Genomic DNA, 23507 nt, shown 5'->3' with positions numbered 1-23507 from the left:
AATATGAAATCAGTCATTGTGACTTCATCTGTAGGGGAAGCTTTTCTATTAAGAAACTCTGAATGGTTCTGTGTGAAGCAGAAGCTAATAACTTTAGATTGCACAAGGGCATTTCAGTGGCATGGCAGAACAGAAGTCATGTTACAGCTGATCTTGCCAAATCAGACAAAAAAGACCAAGGGCATTTTAAATAATAAATTGCCACCTCAGCTTTATTCAAAACACTTTAAAGAAAGAAGCCCATTGCACACATACTATACAAAAATTATCGCCCAAGGGTAGAAGAGAGACAAAACTTTCCAACAGTCCCATTAACTCCCTCAGCAACCAATTCCTGAAGCTGTTTTAACAGGCACTGGAGAGAATCTCTTCAGAAAGGACAAGAAGGCAAAGGAGCAAAAGAGGTCAAAAAATAAAGGGGAGATTGCTACAGACTGTGCTCTCCAGCACATGCCTGCACTTACGCTTTGAAAGAACAACCACAATAGTTATTCCTGAGACAGCACTTACTTCCTGGCAGTACTGAAGAATCCCTTCTTTCGTCCCAATGCAGGTCTTGGTGCCAGAGGGGTCGGATTCCCACTTTCCATTCTGCACATTCATATGCATGTTGAGTTTGCCACAGAACATGGCAATCTGAGGCTCTGCCAGCAGTCCTGCATTTCCATCACCAGGCACCTGGAAGGAGAAGAAAAGTTTTAATCTCACATTTGACATTTCAGTCCAGCAAAAGCAGCAACAGGTCAAGCAAGTCTGAGACAAACTTCCGATTCATCCACCCATCGGAGCAAAGATGAAATTTTTTGATTCAGGGAGATGTGAGAAATGTAAATAGAGTGTTCATAGGAATCAGATTACAATAGTATAATTTTAAAGCTGTAACCAAAATGTTTTGTGGCCCAAAACTGTCTTCTTACCACCTTAGGCTAAACATAGAACAACGAGCATAGCTGGAGCACAGATACAGATGTTTAATTTTCCAAAAATAGTTGTTACAATGTGGGGGAGGGGTTTACTAATAACTAAATGAATCGGTAACAAGTTTTTAGCAAGAGTTCCCAAAAAAACCTCACAGTGTATCCTTCTTCAAGCCCCTCAGCAGTTCATCTCCTTGTTGAGCACACATACTTTATCATGTCTTATGAAGATGGTGGGTTAAAAGAAGCTTCCACTTAAGCTTTTTTTTTGATTGAACTTCAAAATGCAGAGGAGCTGGGGAGGTATCAAAATGGCTCTGATGAAGGTTTTGCTCACAATCAAGAATTACAGAACAGCATCTCCCGAGCACTAAAATACCAGGCTCAAGACAGGTGCTCCTCTCGAATCATGGACACTGCCCATGACAATCAAACCCAGCAATGCTGGGGCAGAGTCAGACATCAGAGGCACCTTCAGCACAGGTTTAAATGTCTCCCACAGGAACACAGCATTGAAGAAAAATCAAGAGCCAACCCCTGAAGGTGTAAGGTGAAAGGACTTGCGTTTTGTTTTACATCTGAGGAACATGACACAAAGAGAAATGTCCTCTCTGGGTTAGGTACCTCAAGAGACAAGTCTACAGCTCTCCACTCCCCTCATCCTCCAAAGGCCAGTTGATCATATTCAAGGTGCAGCAGAGTATTCATTTTAAACTTTTAATCTCTTAGCTAGAAGGCTTCACAAGAGGAAAATTAAAAATATTTTAAAAATTCACCATAAACTGAAGAAACAGAATTACGGTATCATACGAGATATGACAGAAGACATATGCAAACCTGGGATGTTAGTTTTACTCTTTGTTTAAACAAACATAAAAAAGATTTAATAAATTTTATATGCCTACAGCACTAAAAAAAACCCCTCAAACTCCACACTACACTAAGAAACCTTACAGGAGTGAACATCTAATTATCCATTTGATTAGCACTGAAAGTGAAAATGTCAAAATTAAACCAAGGTTTGGGGTTTTTTTAAGAGAAAAGCAAGATTTCTTTTCCTGTTTTCATGAGATGTTAACTTGTTACTGCAATTCAGTTCAAAAAATTATAAAAATAAAAAAGTTAAAAGACAGGAACACCTCAACTGGCCGAGATTTCCCTTTACTATCTCAATTTCTCTTCGCCTGTGCGATGAGTACATTCTGTACAATTTAACAGTCAACTATCACCATCGTTCCACAGGGTAATTATAGAATTTTCCAGTAACTGGGATGACACCTTTTCTTGGCTTGCCTTGATCAGGAAAACTATCACATGCTTACTCCCTCAAATACCTTCAGAAACTTTAGAGAGCAACTCAAATGTAACACATCTGTAACAATCTGCAAAATATCCTAATATATATTAATATATATCATATATCAAAATATATTAATTATTTTATTTTTCTTTAAACATGCAACATAACCCAATAAAAATTTCAATAGAAATAGAAGTGAGTCATTCCACAGGTGATGTGTAGATGAAAACTATAGTCCCAGTCCCTTCCTCCAACTGAGATCTTTAGTAAATTAATAAAGTACATACTAGTCACACTAAAGCAGATTTTTGATTTTTTTCACTTAAAATCATAAATCAAAACCAAACTAAAGTATTTAGATTATAGAATCAAAGATTCACTTAGGTTCAATGAGCCTTTAAGATTGAATCCAACTGTAAACCTAACACTGCCAAGTTTAACCAAAATAAAAGCCATAAGTAAAAGATAAAACTTAGCTGAGATAACTAATTTCAAGGGATCACTATATGGTGCAAATTCCTGATAATGTAAAATCTCATTAAATATTACTCATTTTAAGAAACATTGAACAGCAGTTTGATCATGAAGGGGACTGAACAGCAGTATTTTTGGGGAAAGGTGGGAAAATGCAGCACCTTCTGTAAAACACTTACATTTACAAAGATTAAAAACTCAAAAAAAAGCGCAGGAGACTAAAACCCTAGTAAAACTTACACAGTGATAAGTGATTTGTCCCACACATACTATCATAACATTTGAAACATGTGAATGAATTCATCGCTGGTCACATCAAGGATATATCCAGCTAAAGTATGTGAGCTGTGACAAATTTTATGCATCACTCAAGTTTTCTTTGTAACCAATAGTTTAATTCATTTACTTTCATACCCTCACAAAAAAAAAAAAAAAAAAAAAAAAAAAAAAAAAAAAAAAAATCAGCATTATAATGCAATTAAATAATCTAGAGCACCGACCTACACTGATAAGCAGCTTTCTATAAAATGAATGCTGAATAACAAAGCTACAGTCCAGTTTGTTACACCACCACCTGTAGTGGCAAATCTTGACTAATCCTAAAGTTCTCAGGCAGACTAGTCTCCCAAAGAATAACTCATGGGACACAAATTACATTAATAACAACTATTTACTTTATTAGTATTCTGCAAAAGCAAAAACTCTAAGCATATTAATGAACTGTAATAATATATTAATTTTTAGAAATGTAAGGATACAAGTTCTGAAAGAAAGGTTCCATGGCTGTGGTAAAGCTCAATGCTGACAACAGGGTCTCCCTTAAAGAATTCCAGCATATCAGAGGTCTGTCTTTCAGTTTCAAGACCCATTTCACCTCCAGCTGAGTGCATCTTCCTGCATGATCCTCTGACTCATTTCCTTCTTATAAGCAGATAATTATGAAGTGCTTAAAACATTGTTTTAAAGAAAACAAATTCAAAATACCTTTCAAGGATAAGATAAGGATTTTGCATACTCTCATAGTTGGGGATATTAAAGAAGAGAAAATCCAACCAACACTAAAGACTGAAATCAGAAGACAACTATGTACGACGAAGCCCACTGGGGATGTAACTGCTTTGGATATGGAAAGAAGAGGGACGTATTTCATCTGTTTTCTCTTCAGATTGGTCAACTTAGGACAGAACAAGGTCAGTCTTAGCAAGGCCACCTGAATGGCATCATTTAATTACTGGAGCCAGTCTTTAAAAGTAGCTGTTTCGTGGTATTTTCTGGGTTTTTTTAGAGAAAAGAGTAATTACAAGTATTTATTTCATGTCAAAACGTTGAATGACATACAATATATTAAAAAAAAAATCATGTAAGCATTAGGAGACTAAGATGTAGGAAATCCGTTTCCTTTCTATGTTAAGAGGTAGTAGAGATGCCTCTGCTTTCCTGTCTTTCAGATCTGGCAATTTAACACATTTATTTGAGGAGAGATGCACATCCACATGGCATGCTGGATGCCATTTATACCATTTCTGATACAATCACAAAGGATTTTGATAGCAGAGTACAGAGGACTGAAAGAAGTTTACCTAATTGCAAAATCATAAGAAGGAATACCTTACATCAACAAAAGCGTGTGGAGTTTTTTAGCTCACTGCCATTCCATCATAATATCAAAAGGCCTTTTCCTGTCAAACACTATCATTATTTAAGACAGAAAGCATAAGCCTCTCCCTACCTCCATTCTCTCTGTCATTGCTTTCTGCAGTTACGAAAACAATTAGTACATTTGCTCATAGCACTTCATAATCCCTATTTAACCAACAAGCGTCGGCTTTTTTCACAATGCGGGTTCTATTGAGAAAACCCTCAACAGATTTTCCATCAAGGAACCCAAGTAACACCACTTCAGATAGCTCTGCTATTAACTTATATTTAAGAATTACAACATAATAAGGAAATAAGCATCAGATCTTCAATGTGCTGTTATTAACCATTGAAACATCAAAACATCAAAACTTAGGGACATTCCTGAGAAGTCCCTAAGACAGCTTCTGTGATTTATATTGCTTTATTCTGCAAATACTAACCTGAAGCCACTTCTATAAACATTTGAAGTTGATTTAATTTGCAATAATTACTTAATTTGCAATTACTTTCAAGCAGAGGACTATCAAAAACAACCTCCATGTCTACAACTTGCTCAAGGACAACTGTCCTCCTTATTTTAGGAGATGACTAAAATAATCCCTCCCTGATTTTCATTTTTAATGCTAACACCAGTTCAAACCTCCAACCAAGAAGTCCGTGACTACAGTTTTAAGGTTTAACGACAGTAAAACAGGGGTTGAAATAATGTGAACAATTATGCACATCTAATCATAACACACCACCCTTACAACCACAGCTGTGCTTCCTCCAAACTTTTATAGCATATTCCAGTTGAAATCTGAGGTTTCTCATTAACTAAAGCAGCACCAATTTGCATACATAGCAGTTTGCCTCCTCTGTGAATAAAACTATTAATAAAATAAAAGAAATTCTATCTTTGAAGTGGGGCCACTAATAACTGTTTTTCCTATAAAGAACAGAGGTAAAAAAAGAATGAGTATAAAAGGACTCTCTACTCGCCTTACACATTCAGTGAGCAAAACATGATACAGAGACTTGTTATTCCCAGTGGAAAACCAGGCTTTTTTTTCCACTGGACTTTCTGGTCTGCTGTACCCTACAAGTGAAGATTGTTGCTCAGTTCTAGAAGTGTACGGTTCAAACCAGGCAAATGACAAATACAGGCTTATATCACCAGACACAAATCCACGTCTTCTTGCTCCTCAGTTAGCCATCAACTTTGGCAGACTGCAATTTGTTACACTCTGCTCTAGACATCTTATTTAAGCTGTAAAATATTTTTTCCTCATACTTTGTTAGGATCTTCACAGAACACAAATGCTTCAAAGACTATTTGTATTTAAAAACTTGCACATGTATATTCGCAATGAAAAAAAAAGTCCTATCTTAAAAATGCAATCAGGACACACACACATACACACACAAAAATAAAGCAGCATGCCACCTAAAAAGAAAAGGAGGAAATATCAAATTATTGTCTCCTCACAACTTTAGGATGGCTGTTTGTCAAAACCAAGTTAATTTTTCCATCTCCTCACTTTTCCTTAGAGATGAAAAAGAGTAAGAGTTTGTCAAAATCAACATGAATAATTTAGAAACAGTGTTTTATTGTACAATGTTCACATAGAAACAGCAGCAGCAATTACTGTTGTCAACAGCCTACAGAAATAGGTCAGAAAAACATTTTACTGATTACGCAGTAAAACTGCTCAGCACAGTTGCTCCTCCTGGAAGACAAACATTTCTTGCAAACAGTCACAGAACCACCTTCTTAACCTGCAAAAAAACCCTGTCAACATCTGTATCTAATTTACAAAAAGACATCATCCAAAATTTGGTTGAGAAACAGACTCCATCAAAAAGCTGCTAGAAAACTAGAGAAGTTTATTTGGCCTGATGATAACCTACTTAGCCTAAGTGCAAATATCTGAGCCCTGTCATCCTGGCCTGATTCATAAACAATGATACCAAAATGCATCACAACAGCACATCACCCACATCTCCACAGCAGCTCAAGAATCAACTGCTCCACAAATAAATTAAAATCTGCCTTCAAGCCTGCAGAGGAAAATATAATATTCTCAAAACTATCTTCTGGCAGCCAATCATTCTCCTCACCCAGTCCTTACAAGGTCCTGAGATATAGGTTGTATTTATTCCATACATCTTCATTTTAGTGCTCCCCTCAGGTCTAAGTGCTTGGAGAAAAATACCCCAACCCAGCCCCAGGCATTTGCTTACCCTGAAATCAAGTACCAAAACCAAACCAAAAAAAATATGCCAGGACTACGCACTGAGTTCACAAGGCTGTCTTGTGGAGCAACAGGGAGTGAGTGCTCCCCTCCTTAAAGAACTGAGTGAACCAAGAACCAAGTGCATACAAGAGATATTCACAAGACTTGAGCAGAAGTGTCTGTATAAATAGCTGACCTGCACGTGCATGTGTGAACACACACAAGAGCAAAGGGATTTCCCTCCCTGGGGTCCCTGGAATCACTAGGAAGCAATGAGGTGAACCACAAGAGCAGCAGAAGCCCAGCTCCTGTGCTGAACATGTCTAGCATCATCCTGCACAAATTTCCATGCCCCTGTGAGTGACTAAAAATTTAAATTTAGCTACAAAAATCAACATCTCTGAATGCAGTCATAAATGTGAGGAAGTATCACAGGGGAGTACCCCACCAAATCAGAGAAGGCAGATCTTTGCATCAGCTACATGAACATAACAAAAACACATTCCTCTGTAAGTGCAGTGTCAGGAGTTTCTCACCTACCACCAACACTACCAGCAACACGTCTGCTTCCAAAAATAAAACCCTAAAAGCCACACTCCCACAACCTCCAATTCAAGTGTCTTAACTTAAGAAGATGTGAAGGAGCCTGAATGCATCCAGAGAAGAGCAACAAAGCTGATGAAAGGGTGTTAAAGGAATGACATCCCACAAGGAAAACCTGAGGACCCTGGGCTTATGTAACTGGACAGAAGGAGGCTGAGGGGTAACCTCCTTGCTCCCTACAGCTTCCTGAGGAGGAAGTGCAGAGAGAAGTGCTGAGCTCTCCTCTGTGGGATCCAGTGATGGGATGCATGGGAACGGTTCAACTCTGTGCCAGGCTCAGACTGAACATCAGGAAGCAAGAAGATAGTCAAACACTGGAACAAGCTTCCTCAAGAGGTTGGCAATGCCCCAAGACTGTCAATAGCAACTGGGCAATGCCCTTGGTAACAGGCTGTAACTTGGTCAAGCAGCTGGACTAGATGACCACTGTAGCTCCCTTCCAACTGAAATACTGTATTCCATTCCAGCCTCTACATTACCATGGCCACCACCAGACAAGGAGCACCAGCAGTTTGCTGTGGGTGATGACACGCATCACTGAGGGCAGGAGGATAATGGGAGGAGCAGGGACAACCTTCACCCAAACAGGTCTTCTCTGGAGTTACCTGAAGAGTCCATACCAAAATTTACAGACCTTGAAGTTAGCCATCGATGTGACAGTAACTGAAAACCTCACAGCTAACAGGTATCCCCAGCATGAAAGTGCCTCCACACAGTTTAGTCACAATTTTTTACAAAACCTGCTATTTTGGCAGGAAAAAAAATGACAACAAGCAGATTAACCAAAATTACCCGAGACTGGAATGACTTAGAGGAAGCCTTAAATCTAGTGCAGCACCAACTAAATATTAACATAGGTGATGGGGAGGTAGAGGGAGTGGAATAACATCAAGATTTTACAATATGAATATAAAGTGAATTAAGAAGATAAAAGTTAAAAAAAAAAAATCTTGCTCCCAAGCTATTCATTTAGATTTTGAAATAGTCTTTGGTCATTTACATGGCTATACTGACTAATAGAGGTAGGGTAAACAAGAAAATGACAAATCCTGTCAGAATTAATTATCTTTTACTCATTTGGAGAAATAGCAGAGAAAAAAAGATGAAATTCAGCAAGTGTGCAAGTTTTACAAAGTGTTTAATGATACCAATAAATATGACAAGTATTATGGTTTCTTTTGGTATGTCTACACATGCAGAAATGCTAATAATACTGCATTTTAAATTTCATCACCTGCAGGGCTGTCACTACCTCAAAACAAACATAAGACGATAAGACACTGTTTTACAAGGCAAATCAAGGTTTGGACTGAAATAAATCCCTGTAAACTATCTATCTAATTCCATCACTCTATTTTCTATTCCAACATTCAAAGCCACTATCACTTACCTTGAATAAATACATTAGGTAGGAGAAAAATAGGAGTGCATTTCACAGCAATGCAACAGATCACAGAACTACTCCAAGCTCAGTAATAACTTCTGGGGTCCTATCATACCCATGAAACTCATTACCCATGAAACTCATTGCTGCAAAAATAAAACTATAAGGTGAGAGGAAATATTTTAAAAAGCCCTAACCTCTAGTTTGCAGTTATGTTAAAGCACCATTTTTTGGTGGTGTAAATCACATTTTAAGCCTATTTCATTGCATGTGTACCTGGGAAGGACGTGAAAAGGAGAATTACTATATGCAGTGTAACAATGAGGAATAAAGACACATGGACTCCTCCTTTAGCAGTCGTAAAGAGAAACTGTTTATTGAAAGAAAACAGGCCTTTTTATGCTCTAAACTTAAACAAAACAATGCGTTGGCTGCCTGTCACTGCAGGTGTCTCTGTTCACCCATCCCTTTATCCAGCCACCTTTATGATCACCAGTGTCCATGTGTCTCCCCAACCAACCACTGCCCCAAGCACAAAGTGACCACACACTAATAATACAATCTGTTATCTGGTTACATAAACTGTTTTTCACCTCGCTCTCAGTTGAACCTTTCCCAGACTGCTTTCTGGTGAGCAAGAGTGAACAGAAGTGGACAGGATTTAACAATGGTGATAAAGGCCCTTATTCTATAAGGCTTTTCTTATCTCCCACTATACAGAACCAAACTTGATAATATGAAACAAATTTAAATTCTATCTGTTCAGTCAAAAAATTGAAGAACAATCCTCATTCAATAAACCTGATAAAGAGTTTAACATTTGAGCAATGTCAGTTTCTCAAAAGAACTTTATCTCTCAAATGTCAATGTTCAGTAACTTATTGACTTGTTTTTAATTCAAAGTAGCCAATAACTGTGAGATTGCTTCACATCTCATTCATCACATTTCCACTACCACATTTAAGCATCCCATGGAAGAATTCTTCTGCATAGTATTCTCATTCCTTTTTAATGCTATTTGTTTTTCAACTTTTCCTACTAAAACTGGGCTGCAAAAGGATAGTTTGTAAGAGGACAGCAATCCATTTCAGGGATGCTCGTATTTTGCCTCCATCCCCAAAAAACTGTTGTTTCTCAGCCTCTCCACAGAGTCATATCCAATTTATCTTAGAAAGGCTTGTGCTGAAAAGGACCTTTACGATCATCTCATTCCAACCCCCTGCCATGAACGAGGACACCTTCCATACGACCAGGCTGCTTAGAGTCCCATCCAACTTGGCCTTGAACACTTCCAGGGATGAGGCAGCGTCTCTGGGCAATCTGTGCCAGGGCCTCACCACCTGCATAGGGAAGGATTTCTTTCTAATATCTAATCTAAACCTATCCTCTGACAGTGTGAATCCATTCCCCCTTGCCCAGGTCATTCCAGGTCCTTGCAAATAGTCTCTCTCCACCTTTTTTGTCGGCTCCCTTCAGGTATAGAAAGGGCACAGTAAGTTCAGCCTGAAGCCTTCTTTTCTCCAGGCTGAACAATCCAAATTCTCTCAGACTGTTTTCATAGGAGAGGTGTCCCATGCCTGTGATCACTTTTGTGCCCCTCCTCCAGACTGGCTCCAACAGGTCCCTGTCCTTCCTGTGCTGGGACCCCAGAGCTGATGCAGGCCTGTAGCTGGGGTCTCAGCAGAGTGGGGCAGAGGGGCAGAAACCCCTCCCTGCCCTGCTGCCCACAAGGCTTTGGATGCAGCCCAGCACACAGGGGGTTTCTGGGCTCCCAGAGCACACAGCCAGGGCATGTCCAGCCTCTCACCCCCCAGCACCTCCAAATCCTTCTTGTGGGGCTCCTCTGGATTTGTTCATCCCCTACCCAGCCTGGACTGATATGAAGTGTTTCCCCAAGTCAGATGTAGCACCTTCCACTTGGTTAAACCTCATGAGATTCCCACTGGTCACTTCTCAAGCTCATCCAGGTCCCTCTGGATGACATTCCACCCTCCAGGTTAGGCACCAGCACCACTCAACTTAGTGCTACAAACAAATTTGCTGAGGGTGCACTCAATCACTCTATGTCATTAATGATTATATTAAATATCACCCATCCCAGTACAGGCCCCTGAGGGACATCACTGGTCACTGATGTCCATCAGGACTCTCAGCCATTGACCACCACCCTCTGTATATGACTATCCTCTCTCTTTCTTACTCATCTACCAGTCCACTGGCTGAATAGGTCTCCCCAATTTAGAGAGAAGGATGTTGTGGGGAAGCAAGTCAAAGGCTTTACAGAAGTTTAGATAAATGACATCTGTAACTCTTTCCTTGTCCACTGGTGTAGTCATTATATCACAGAAGGCCACTGGGTTGGTCAGGCAGGACTTGAACTTGGTGAAGCCATGCTGCTGTCTTGAATCACCTCCCTGCCTTCCATGAGCTTAGGCACAAGTTCTAGAAGGATGTTTAGAAGCATTTTGAAGGAAGAAAAAAGGAAGAAAGTAAATCAAGTATTTGAATACCCTCTTTGGCACTCTTAATCTTTTTAGATCCCTGTGGGCAAATCAGCAAAATTTGCTTAGAGTACAGATGACAATATGATTTCAAAGACCTCTGTTTAAGTAAATAGACTTGAAACTTTCTAAATAAATAAATAAATAAATAAATAAATACTACTAATAATAACAACTTAAAAAAAACCAGTACAAAAATCACAACACTGGAGTTACACTTCTAAGCATGACTCTTGTATGACTGATTTATTACATAGTGCTAACATCCTGTATTTTTAACAAGAGAGTAATTAGACAGAGTGAGTTAAATTATACAAGGCACATTAGTTTTCCTGAAACAAACTTCCTTGAAAAAGAGATACTAGATTTTTCAAATTTGGAAAATCCTGTGGACTTACATAATGTTCCTACTGTAGAAAGACAACACTAGATAACTGAACTAATTACTCTAAATCTACAGAATTATTACTGCAGTGCAGCAACTATACATTTTTGAGCTTCTCCAAGAAAGAATGGAAGCTGAAATCAACCTGCTCAGAGGATTTTTCCTGCATTCCAATCTGAACAAAGCTTTTTTTACATGAGCAAAATTCACCACAGCCAGAAGAGCTGTAATTTTCTTTGTGAAACAGGACCTCTACCCTGCATCAACTAGATTTCAAAGGAAGCTCTGAGATGGCTATTTTATTCTCATTATTACTTGCATCCAGTTCTTTATCTGCCCTTGATACAGAGGCACCATCTACACTGCTAAAGCAACTCTTCCACGGACTGTGTTACTTACACTCCAAATGATGCAGAAAGGAATCATCCTCTGCTGCCATTGGTCTGAGCCACAAACATCTGAACAAAGCCATGTGAGAAGTCTGATGTAATTCACCAGTTTTAACTGGTGAATGTTTCAGCTATTTTGCACGATGATTGCACTCCACATGTATGCCAGAGATACCTCTCTTCTTTTGATGTAGAACTATTCTTTGCTCAAGTGGCGAGTCTGTGACTCAGTCTGCTCTGCAAGCTGTCTGACTAGCTGGATTACTAAAATTATTATTATTATTATTATTATTATATTAAAAAATAACCATTTCCCAATTTCACTCCACAAACAATGTGAAGAATAATTAACAAAATGTTTCTGGCATTTGCTGACTTTAACCACCAAGTGTTTGGCATGATGAGGATTTGCTGACTGCTACAAGGAAGAACATGCCCGGAAGATCCTTCCTGAAATACTTATGCTACCCAAGATGCCAACGCATCTCTAATTAGACAAACCTTTTTTTGGCACACACAAACACTGCTATAAGCAAGCCAGAAGAAACTAATCTGTCAACAACAGGATTAAACAATGTAACACATTACCTGGATTACTTTCAAGGCACATACTAAAGCCGGACAGACTCAAAGAGATAGTTGACAGACTTGATTAATTTTCAGTTGCAGGTACAGTTGTTCAATCCTTCCTCTATAAAAACCTATGAATTTTATCTCTCTAAAGCATTACTAGACACCCCATGCTGAAACAGATCCTACTCTGTATCTGTTTTTAGGGTACTTGAATCACCTGCTACTAAAAAAACCCCAACCAAAACCAAAACAAAACAAGACCCAAAAAAACCACAAAACCAAAAAAAAAAAAAAAAACCACAACAACAACAAAAAAACACCCCACCCAAACTTCATTGTCCCACTAGATACAAGCTATTTTCATCACTGTGCACCCAATTGCTGTTTTTTGGGCAGCTACTCCATGTCCATGAGGTTTTTTCATAATTATCATGTAGTACATTCAAAAGAAAGTCTGGCCTTCAACCTCCGATGCTATGCCCCACTCCCACAGTATCCAAGGTGAAGTCATTTCTCCATCTCTCTGCTTTCTGGCTCTAGGAGACAGAGACAGCTTATTTATTTCATCCACCAGACCAAAGAGAAGACCATCATTATTGCATACATAAAACATAACAATAAAAAATTAAGCAATAAAGAAAACAACCTTAATAGAGAAAAAGAAGTGCTTAGCAGAAAAAGGCAGAGGATTCCTCAGTTTGGGGAAGAATAAACCTATTCTTTCATTCTCTCAATTGGGCACATTTCAGGTTTCAACTCTACAGTTTGCATTCTGCAGGTTCTTTTACTGATTAAATGTACCGTAAATGACCTTCATACGATGCTCAAAACCAAGAACCTTTCCCTTTTCAGGGCCTATGAACAAGAAACAAGAGTAAGGAAAGAAACCAAGTGAATCAAGACACAGTGAAGCTCTCAGAAACAACCCAGCAGCTTTGTTCAGCAGAGTGGGCAAGAGTAACACAGGATGGACTCCAGGATCAATTCTCCCTTCAGCAGGGCTCACACACCAGGTGCATTACATACACAGCCCTCTGCACAATCGTGATTGACAAACAAAAACATGATATAAGCCAGGAATCTCAACTTCACTGGAAGTAACAAACCAAAGGAGTTACAGGCTTGACCATGCAAACCAGTTATTCTATAGAATGCAACCCTTCAGCTTAAAAAGCTTAGTAAAACCACCCAAAATCGGATGCTAAGAAATTGTCAGCCTCAAATAAAATACATCTCTAATGACGCAACAATCAGAAAGACTGTTAAGTCTACGACTTTCCAAAATCCATTATTAAAGAGATCCAAGAAAACAAGAGGGAAAAAAAGCAACTAATATGCAGGAAACAATATGGGACAAGACAAAAAAAAAAAGTTCAAACCACTCTTCCCAATACATGGAAGCCATCCTACACAAGTACACTATTTTTTGCAATAGATATTTAAATTTTCAAACCCTACCTCTGGTATCTTACAGCAACTGCTCTCTTTAAGGACACAGCCTTTATCTGAATTCTTCTGCAGATGGTCTTTAGCAAAAGCTTTACTGATTTCAGTATTTGGAATGTTAGCCAAATAGAACCAGTACCCTCTCTACATGTTCTCACTTTCCTATTTAGAATGTATACTCCCACCATAAGTTCTGGATTTCTGATCTTACTGAGTGCTATAGAATACTCCAACTGTTAGTGACGTCTGGGAGCCAGGGAAACTAGAATCTGTCAATCCAAGAACTTCCTTCCAGTGTGGCATCCTTACAGTAATTTTCTAATAATACAGAAATAGGTACCACATGCAAGTTTAGTTATGCAAAACACTGAAACACAAGAAAAACTGTGCTTGACAACCCTTACTCTTCTATGGGAAGACATGCTGTAATTGTGGTTGCCAGAATCTTACACAAACACCTCTCATTCAGACAAGGATAAAGAAAGCAACTGATTGAAGAGGTGAACCAGAAGCTAAAAATTCAGAGTACGAGTTTCTGGTTTTTTTCAACTGTACTAAGGCCTCAGAGGCCTCTTCCATGTCCACCTACTAACAGCAGCTGCTCTCTGTCTTGACAACAGAGATAGCAGAATAGACATGCTCACACACACTTGATTTGAAGACTCATGAGAAGGACTGCATTCAAACACACCATCCTCAAAGACTGTATTTCAAGTTCCTATTAATTGAATTTAACAGATTTATATGAAAGAGACTAAGATGAACTTGAAGGCAACATTCAGACCCTCAAATGATGAAGATAAATGAGATTATCTATTGTTAACTATTATAGCCAGATCCAAGAGAACTGATCCAAATAAGATGACATAACAAAGATGAAGCGCTGTTTCCTTACCAATAAGTAGACTAAAATCACCACAGATCATTTAGCATTAAAAAACCCCAAAGCATTACCCTCTGGTAAGGAGGGTAGGAAATCCTCCAGGATTTTTAATCATGTTGGAACCACATACTTGAAAAAGTGAGCATTTTTTGTCTTAAATAGCTCCATTGTAATTGTGCTGTTTAGAACACATAAATCTTTCAGTAACTTACTTTTGGGGATTTTTTTTTCATTTGTCTTTTAAATGAATAATCTGGAAGATTAAAAGCCTCATCTTGCTTTTGACAGTCATCAGCTAGAACATCCTGATAAACCATCATCATAAAAGAGAAAACAATTCTACACTTTCCCACCTCCTGCTTGTTTCTTTACTGAGATGTAATAAGAATGAGTTAGACCATGAAAGATGTCACACATGCTGCAACAATGGAAGGGAAAAAAATTCATCTGGCTACTGAGCCTGGTGCTCTACAACAAAAAAACCCCACTGAACACTAATAATGCCTTGTGCAGGGAGTACAAGGAAGCCTTATTTCCATACACTAATAGAGAAACACTGATGTAGCAGTTTGGGCTTGCCAGTTTCAGTATTTTGGCTAATGCACTAATTATGGCTTACATAAATCACCAGGCACTTACTAGAATTATTTACTCATTTTCTGCTGTGAGATAAGGGTTAAGAGGAAGGCAAAGCAGGCTCAAACTTTAAAGGGTTTAATGAAAACTTTATAAAGAAAACAGAATTAAAAGAAAAATAGTAAGAAAAATAGAATAAACTTCTAGAACACCTTTCCTCCCTCCACCTTCTTTTATTCTCTAATGACAACATAAAGAGACAAAACCTTGGACTTTTAGTCAGTTTACCACCTCTAGAATAGTCTTTCTTCAGTTCTCTTAGGGAGAGGAGGTTCTCTTGCCATGCTACGGAGGCTTTTCCACGAGAAACATTCTCTTGTGCCTTTTATGTCACAGTGAATCAGGCACCTGGGAAAGGAAAAATCTGTCTGCAGTGTGAAAGTCCCTCTCATACTTTGCAGCTTTCCCACAGCTTCTTTTATGGGCCATGTCAACTTATTGGGATGCTATTTTAGGGATGTGTTGTTCTAGCATAAAACAAAAGCTTTTTTCATCTATCTTTGGAAACAGAAGCTTTTTATTACTATCCCCCTGGGGCAAGGTTTCTCATCTCTCTCATTTCTTTTTGTTCAAGTTTCTCATTGGATTATAGAAATATTTGCTTCAAAACTGGTGCCTTGGCTCACAGCTGTGTTAGAAAGCTACATCTCCCAAATGCATTTCCACAAGTTCCAGGGGAAAAAAGTCTGATATATCAAACATATCTTCACCATAGCCTTACAAAAAGGATTTCAGCCTATGACTAAGGCATCTCCTCACTCCCTTCCCATCTAGAATGAGGGGCTTGGCAGTCCACTTACCACCCCTCCAGTGGCAGAAAATCTCAGCTGGGCTGCGTGGGGGCTGCCCTGGCCTGACCTGGTCGTGTGGTGTTGGGTCACTAGTTCACCTCTTCAAAGAGCAGAAGCCAAGACAGTTTTCCTGGGCTTTGTTTGGGTTCAAATGTGCTTTCCTACGGGGGCGTGTTCAACTCTTTTAAGTGGTTTGTCAATCTTCAAACCTAGCTACCTAATTAACTCTTCAAAACTATCTAGTTGTTTGGCTCCAGCAAGTCTCCATAGGGAACCACCCCCTGCAAACTGAAATCCAGACTTCTGTTCAACCACAACAAATAGCTTTCAACTTTTATTTCAGACTAGCTAGGTCAGAGTGTGCAGTGAAAGCAGAAATAACATCTATTTTCTCTCACTTCATGCAACATCCAAGGACTATAAGCAGTGATGCTGATCCCTGACAGGGAATTTGACCAGAGTACTAAATGTAGAGCACAAACTGCCCCTAATCCAAACACCACAGAGCAGCAACACAACAGTTTAATTCTCCTCCAATTCTCCAGACAGATATATCTGCGGATATTAAGAAGTACTTACAATCCACATTGGCAAAAAGTTGCCCCAAGTTGCAGCAAAGCATCTTCTATGGAGGTTTTCTCCTCTTCTGAAAGAATATGCTCTCTGAAAGTTGCACGCATTCATTTTCACACACAGGGCAAGAAACTTTTAAACTCAAGATGTTCTACACATCTAGGCTTCATTTCACTTCTTGTGCTGAGAGGTTGAAAGAAACAGTACCACTGAAAACAGTACCAAATACAGCTGACATCACTAATTACCTTAATACCCTGCTCTTATTCCATGTACTAGCTAAGGTAATCCAAGGCAACCAACAGCTGCCTTCCTATCCCCACCTTCAGAAGACTCCCTTCATGTTCTCCTTCCATTTACAACCCTGTTCTGCTGCTGAAAGCAACGGCAGTCATGTTCAGCAGCCACAGTAACTTTGATAGGACTCCTTGAGCATGGCACAGCAAAGGTAAAAAAGTAGTAAAAGATGATCTGAAAATATAGCACAGAGCTGAAAAGTCCAAGCAAGGAAGACTCCATCTTCATATGAGCCTTGAGACCATCTCAAGGACTACCTTAGAAAGCCACCAAGAATGACTTAGTGTTTTCAATCCAAGACAGGTGAAAAGGTCAGAGATCTGCACTGGAGCTTACAATCCATCTCCTTACAGCTGGCAACAACCACCTTCCAGCAAGAGACAGACTTCCTAGTGAGCTGTAAGCAAGCAGCCTTGGCCCCAGCTCCTCCCTTTCTGTTCACAAGCTCAGGACCATGGTCACAGCATTTGCCCAGATGTCAAGAGGGTTCAGCTTGAAACAGCACAGCAGCACAGTGTTCAGCTCCAGAGGCTCTGGAAACCCTCAAGAGAAGACACAGCAGTTCCCTTACTTGTGTCCAGCCTAGCTTAGCCAAGATAAGTGCTCCTCATCACACTCAGTCAGCAGTGTGAGGCACCCCACAAAATGCAGGACCCCAAACTGAGCATTTACTTAAAATAAAGCAATTCTTAGTATTACATTCACAGTATGTACACACATTCCAAGGGGACTTTACTAGTCCATATACTTCCATATCAGCAAATCATCCACAACAACAATATTTTGAAAGCTGAGTATTTTTAAGAGTCCCTCAACGCATTCCAAATGGCAACAGAGTTCTCCCTTTTGCTGACAGGGGCACATGGACTTTCATCCTCATCCTTTGCAGTCAGTGAGTGGACATTATGTGGTTCTTCCTTCTGTTAACATATTTGGGAATATCATCCATTGAAATCAGCAATGTTTTTACTTGAATTGTAAAACCATTAGAAGAGCTGAATTTGTTTCAAGGTAACAAGGAGTATCAGAAGCACACATACTTAGTTTCAGATACACATTAATTTCTTTTGCTACATAAAGGTAGAAAATAGCTATCAAATCTATACTAAGAAGGGGCTCATCCCAGGCTCCCAAAGAGTAAAATTGTCACAAAGGTATTTTTCTTCCTCTTACTATTCCCTGACTTTGGCAACCATCTGTTCACCTTACTGATTTACAAATGCAAACTACTGAGAGAAATTTAGTACTTCTGCAACAATTCCTCAGCTTTTAACAGGAAAAACAGATACTGTTTTCCTTCCACATTCATAGTAAGTTAGATTCCATATCCATGCTTTTCACCATATCGATAAATCTTCAGAAAATGTATGCCTGACAAGTTTAGAGTCTACAACATAGATCTCTTCCCACATTATAGAGAAGAATAAATTAAATGTAAATTTGTTTTAAATGTCAACCCATCAGTTTGTAGCCTTTTCAAACAAGTAAGGGATTGAAAGTATTTTTTCTTGTGCTTGCCAAGGTTGCAGGGTGGTCATGCCATCGGACCTGTCATCAGACATTTCAGCCTATTGTCACTGGACTTGCAAAACTCTCTTCCTCACACGAATACTACATTCTATTTCTAGGTCAGGGAACTTTCTGAGAAATTAGCTATCTACCCACTTGTGATTCAAAACTTTTATTAGAACCCATCAAATGCAATTAGCCTGAATAAAGAAATCCTATAAATCCATTGTAGTGATACACAACAGACACTAATGATTATACAACCAGCAACACCTGAAGCACTAAAAACTGATTTATCTCATGCACTAGGGCTTGTATGAAATAACAAAGTACAGGACAGCAATACAAAGATGGTTTCACACACAGGGGAAGGTCAAAACCACCATGAAGTTTCTTTTCTAGGCTCAAGACCATTCAGGTCATTGACCAAGTACTTCTTCATTGGGGGAAACATAAGAGACTTTGTTAAACAATGTCCAAATAACACTATTGAAAAGCCATCACTCCTCCTGAAGAGGAGACTGAATTAAAGTCATGCAAGAGTTTAAATCATACTTTCTAAGTTTGAGGATTACCAAAGTATGCTGAAAATCTGGGTCAGAGATGTAAGGTGGACAGACCTAAAAATACTCCTACAGTGCGATTCCCCACAGGGATGTCTTTCCTGCTCCCTTACAAAAATATTATCTTTTACTAGAAAAATTAAGCAGTCATTTTTAGAAATCCTAATAGCACAAAGTGTCAGGGCCACTGCAGAGGCTGGGAACACTGCCATGCAGGGCTCTCTCCACCCTCCCTCCCAGGAAGATGCAGCAATGCAGTCACCCAGCATTAACACTGTACAGTGAAATAATGTCTGAGAAAGTACATTATTCAGCTTTCTACAGTCAGGTAGCAAGCTTGTTAAAAATAATCAGAGCCTTTAGCCAATACTAGCTTCACTTCACTCCAAACACACCTCTGAGGAAGGCAGAAACTTTAAGGACTGAAAAACCTGAAAAGAACCAAACTTCTGTAAATATGTATTTGGGGACATGGAAGCATTATTATTGTGTTATCTGTATATTAAACTGCTTACACAGTCTGTCAGAAAAAATAATCAAAGTTATGACACAATTTACTATTGCTAAAATTTGGTGAGAAACTCACTTGAGAGTTAACGGCAAATTATTAGAAAAGCAAACACTTCAAATCAACTTTGTTTAACAAATATCTTCTTCAGATCGCCGTTTGAGCACTCCTCTCAGTTTTTATTCTACTGAAAACAGCACATGGCTACAAAACCTGCATTGTTCCAGCTACCATTCAGTCCTTCATGAATCACAGATTTCCAGCACAACACAAAAACATTCAAGCATTTATTCCTGGAAGGGATCAGTGTTACATGTGTGATGTTTTCATTCTGAAACTGCACAGGCAAGTTGTTTACTACATTACTATGTAAAAAAATGCACACATGCAAAGGCAAGGTAACAAATTCTTCCTTTTTCTTTTCCTAGGACTGCTCACAAGGGATGGAAAGCAAAACCTTCTACCAACAACAGGATATTTCTTTCCTTGACATTAGTAAAATGGGACAAACTGTAACTGAACTGCACCCTACAACAATAGGTCCCTTCAGAAGAAAACAATTCTGGCTCTTCTCAGAGAACAAATGCAGTAAGGAAGGGGGTGACAAGAATAAGGGGATGCAAAAGGAGGGGAAGGACTCCCACTTTTTTCACCTATATTAGCCCACACCACCAGCAAACCTTACCTGGACAGTTCTGATGACACTTGAAAGGTGGAAATATAAGATTAAAGCATCACAGAAAACATTTGCTACTTGTCAATGCAAAATACTGCAAGCAGTTTTGGAAACCATTTGAAAATACAGTTTCAAAATAAATGCCTACCAAGTTTCAAGGAACACAAAAATAAATGAAAAAAATGCAAAGCAGTACTAGTCCTTATAAAAACCAGTACATAGGCTGTCTACAAAATCTCTGAATTGTGAGCAAATGACAAGAAGAAAACAAAAGGAGCCCTTTATTTTTCCTGCACAAAAAAGACTGCAGTGTATACATTGGTACAGCAATGACAACTCCACCTCATACATCAATTAAATCCACTAGGGAATACAAGCCTCTAGCCAGTTTGCCAAGGACACAACTTAAATAGTAAAATAGAGATTTATTTTCTCACAAACACAACAAACAGTAAATTCAGGATTGTGTCCCATAAAGACCCACAGGTGAAATGTGAAACGCTCCTCACCCAACCAGATCAATGCACTGGTGAGGAACATCCCTCATCCCCAAGCAGAATGATGCTTCCCTGTGAAACCCATTACCACTGAAGCTACAGATACCACTTATAAACCAAAATACTCATAAGACAGGCCAACACCAAGAGGATGTTGATTTCTTGTTTTGAAAAACAATGTAGATTACTAGAGAATCACAGGGACTGCGAGCTTCTGAAAGCTCAGTGATGTACTGGGCCATCAATGCAGGCTCAGAGCCTGGCCTTCCTTCTACCAGCACAGTGAAGGTCTAAGAGAACCAATTCTGAACTACCACACAAAGCTAAATCAAACATAACTGAAGTGCACATTCATATGGATCACATAGGGGTTTTATTTTTTAACAGATGTTATACCTTCTAATTCTTCATTCAGTTTATCACAAACAAATTACAAAAATCAAATAATAAAACTTGTGTGTGGTCAGGCAAGCATCAAAACACTCAGTGTAAACTACAGAGCGTGAACATAACAAGATCACAGAGTGCAACATCTGATCTGGGTTGCACTGAGGCCGAATGGATTAAGAGGAACCCACAAGTGCCCAAGCTGGCAGTACACGACTCTGAACAGCCCCAACACAGGAACACTCTGCAGGAGTCTGTGCAAAACCTCTCAGCAACAATCACATACAGCCATGGTCTAGTTATCACCAACTGGCAATGAGGTCAATACACAGGAAAAAAAAATTATGCATTGATTAATATGCACACTCTAAGCTTATTTTGTCATGGAAGAGGGGATGTGTGGAAAATCAATTAAATCCACCCAATTAATCTGAGGATAGGCCTTCACACAATAACAGAACTAACTGGCTGTGGCATCATCCTTGAACACATTGGTGTAAGATCAAGTGCTTATAGAATCTCAAAATCATTCAAGTTGGAAAAGTCCCTCAAAAGCACGAAGTCCAACCATTCCCCCAGCACTGCCAAGTCTACCACTGAATGATGTCCCTAAGTGCCACATCTACTTATGCATGTTCTAGTTTCAGTCAGGACAGGGTTTATTTTTGACAGTAGCTAGGAAGAGGGGATGGCCAGACTACTGTTATTTGATATCACCTCACATTGTGGCAGCAGTTCAGTATGTGTATATTATTTATACCTTTTCTTATTAATATTGTTACTGTTAATTTTTCTTATTGTTCTTTCTGGTAAATTGTTCTTCTCTCAACCAGTGATTTTCACTTTTTTGTGCTTCCAATTCTCAACTCCACCCCCAGAACAAGAAGCTGGAGGGGGGAAGGGGGAGTGGGGGAAAGAGGGGAGAAGGAGTGATAAATAAGGTGGAGGTGGAGAGCCTGTGAGCTGTGTCTGGTTTTGGGAGTCTTGATGGGAGCACTAAATTGGGGAATATCAATCGTAAAGCACAACAAAAGATCTTGTAAATCCCTCCAGGGATGGTGCCCCCACCACTGCCCTGGGCAGTCTGTTCCAGGGCTTGACAGCCCTTTCAGTGAAAAAAAATTTCCTACATCCAATCTAAAACATCCACCTCCCTGGTGTAACTTGAGGCCATTTTCTCTTGTCCTATGCATGTTACCTGGGAGATGAGCTCAACTCCCACTGGGCTACAGCCTCCTGTCAGGCAGAGTGTTAAGGTCTCCCTTAAGCCTCCCCTTGATCCCATCTGGTGCCACAGTTGTGAATGTCTAAGGAGTGTAGCAAAACACTGACCATTTCCCCTTGGATTATAGGGCTTCATTCTGCCCCCCTCCCATCCCAGTCTTAGACTCCAGGAGCTGGGTACTTAGGAAACAATCAGTCTGACTATTAAAGACTGAGGTAAAGAAGGCATTAAGTACCTCAGCCTTTTCTCATCCTTTGACACCATGTTTCTCTGTCCATCCAGTAAAGGATGGAGATTCTCTGCCGCCCTCCTTTTCTTGCGAGTCTATTTATAAAAACATTTTTTATCGTCTTTATGGCAATAGGCAGATTAAGTTCTAGTTGGTCTGTGTCTCTTCTAATTTTCTCCCTACATAAGATCATGACATCCTTGCAGTCGTCCTGAGTTGCCCTCCCCATCTCCCAAAGGTCATGAATTCTTTTCTTTTCCCCGAGTCCCAGCTTTTCTGTTCAACCTGGCTGATCTTCCCCACCTGCTCATCTTCCAGCACATTAGGACAGTTTGTTCCTCCACTTTGAGGAGAATTGTCCCATCTCTTTTCCTTTATGGAACCAATTTTGGCACAGAGTACAGACTGACTGCACCTTGGCAACCATGCTAGATGAACTACCATCCTCGTTATTTGGTTGCCCTCAGAGCCTCATCCCTGTCATGAGAGGGCACCTTGGAAGAGGCATTTCTGTGGGAGCTGTTAGCAAGCACACATGGAAATGCACAGTATACTAAACAAAGAACCCTTCTTGTCCAGATGCAATGCTGATTGAAAATAACTGAAAACGAGGATATTGTGGGTTTTCAATAGTTACAGCACTGAAAGTGAACTCAATGACAAAAAAAGCCTGATTTTTGACTGCTCTTTTTATTACTATTCCTGACCATAAACATTACTCCAGCACTTTATTTTTATCCTAATTCAACAGAAATTGTAAGGATACAGTAGCATGTATCCTATAGATGTTTTCTGAGAAGGATAATTGATAAAGGCCAAGAAGCCATATAAAACACCATCCACCTCTGAAACAATTATTTTGACCGCCTGCTAGGCAAAAAAATTCAAAAGGCTTCAAGTACTT

General features: G+C 39.4%; 1 protein-coding gene across 4 annotated transcripts in view; it reads right to left on the bottom strand.

Annotated features, from left to right (window-relative positions):
- Window positions 1–23507, bottom strand: part of APP (amyloid beta precursor protein) — a 192377-nt gene that overhangs the window by 146413 nt on the left and 22457 nt on the right. For all 4 annotated transcript variants that reach the window (XM_083855358.1, XM_083855357.1, XM_083855356.1 and 1 more), the window contains exon 2: window positions 511–678. In XM_083855358.1, coding sequence (XP_083711484.1) covers window positions 511–678 — 168 coding nt within the window. The remainder of the gene's footprint in view (window positions 1–510; window positions 679–23507) is intronic.

Source organism: Zosterops lateralis (assembly GCF_965231275.1).
Source record: "Zosterops lateralis genome assembly, chromosome: 2".
Taxonomy (NCBI): Eukaryota; Metazoa; Chordata; class Aves; order Passeriformes; family Zosteropidae; genus Zosterops; species Zosterops lateralis.
The sequence above is the reverse complement of the archived record's forward strand: the minus strand, read 5'-3'. Positions and strand labels throughout refer to the sequence as shown.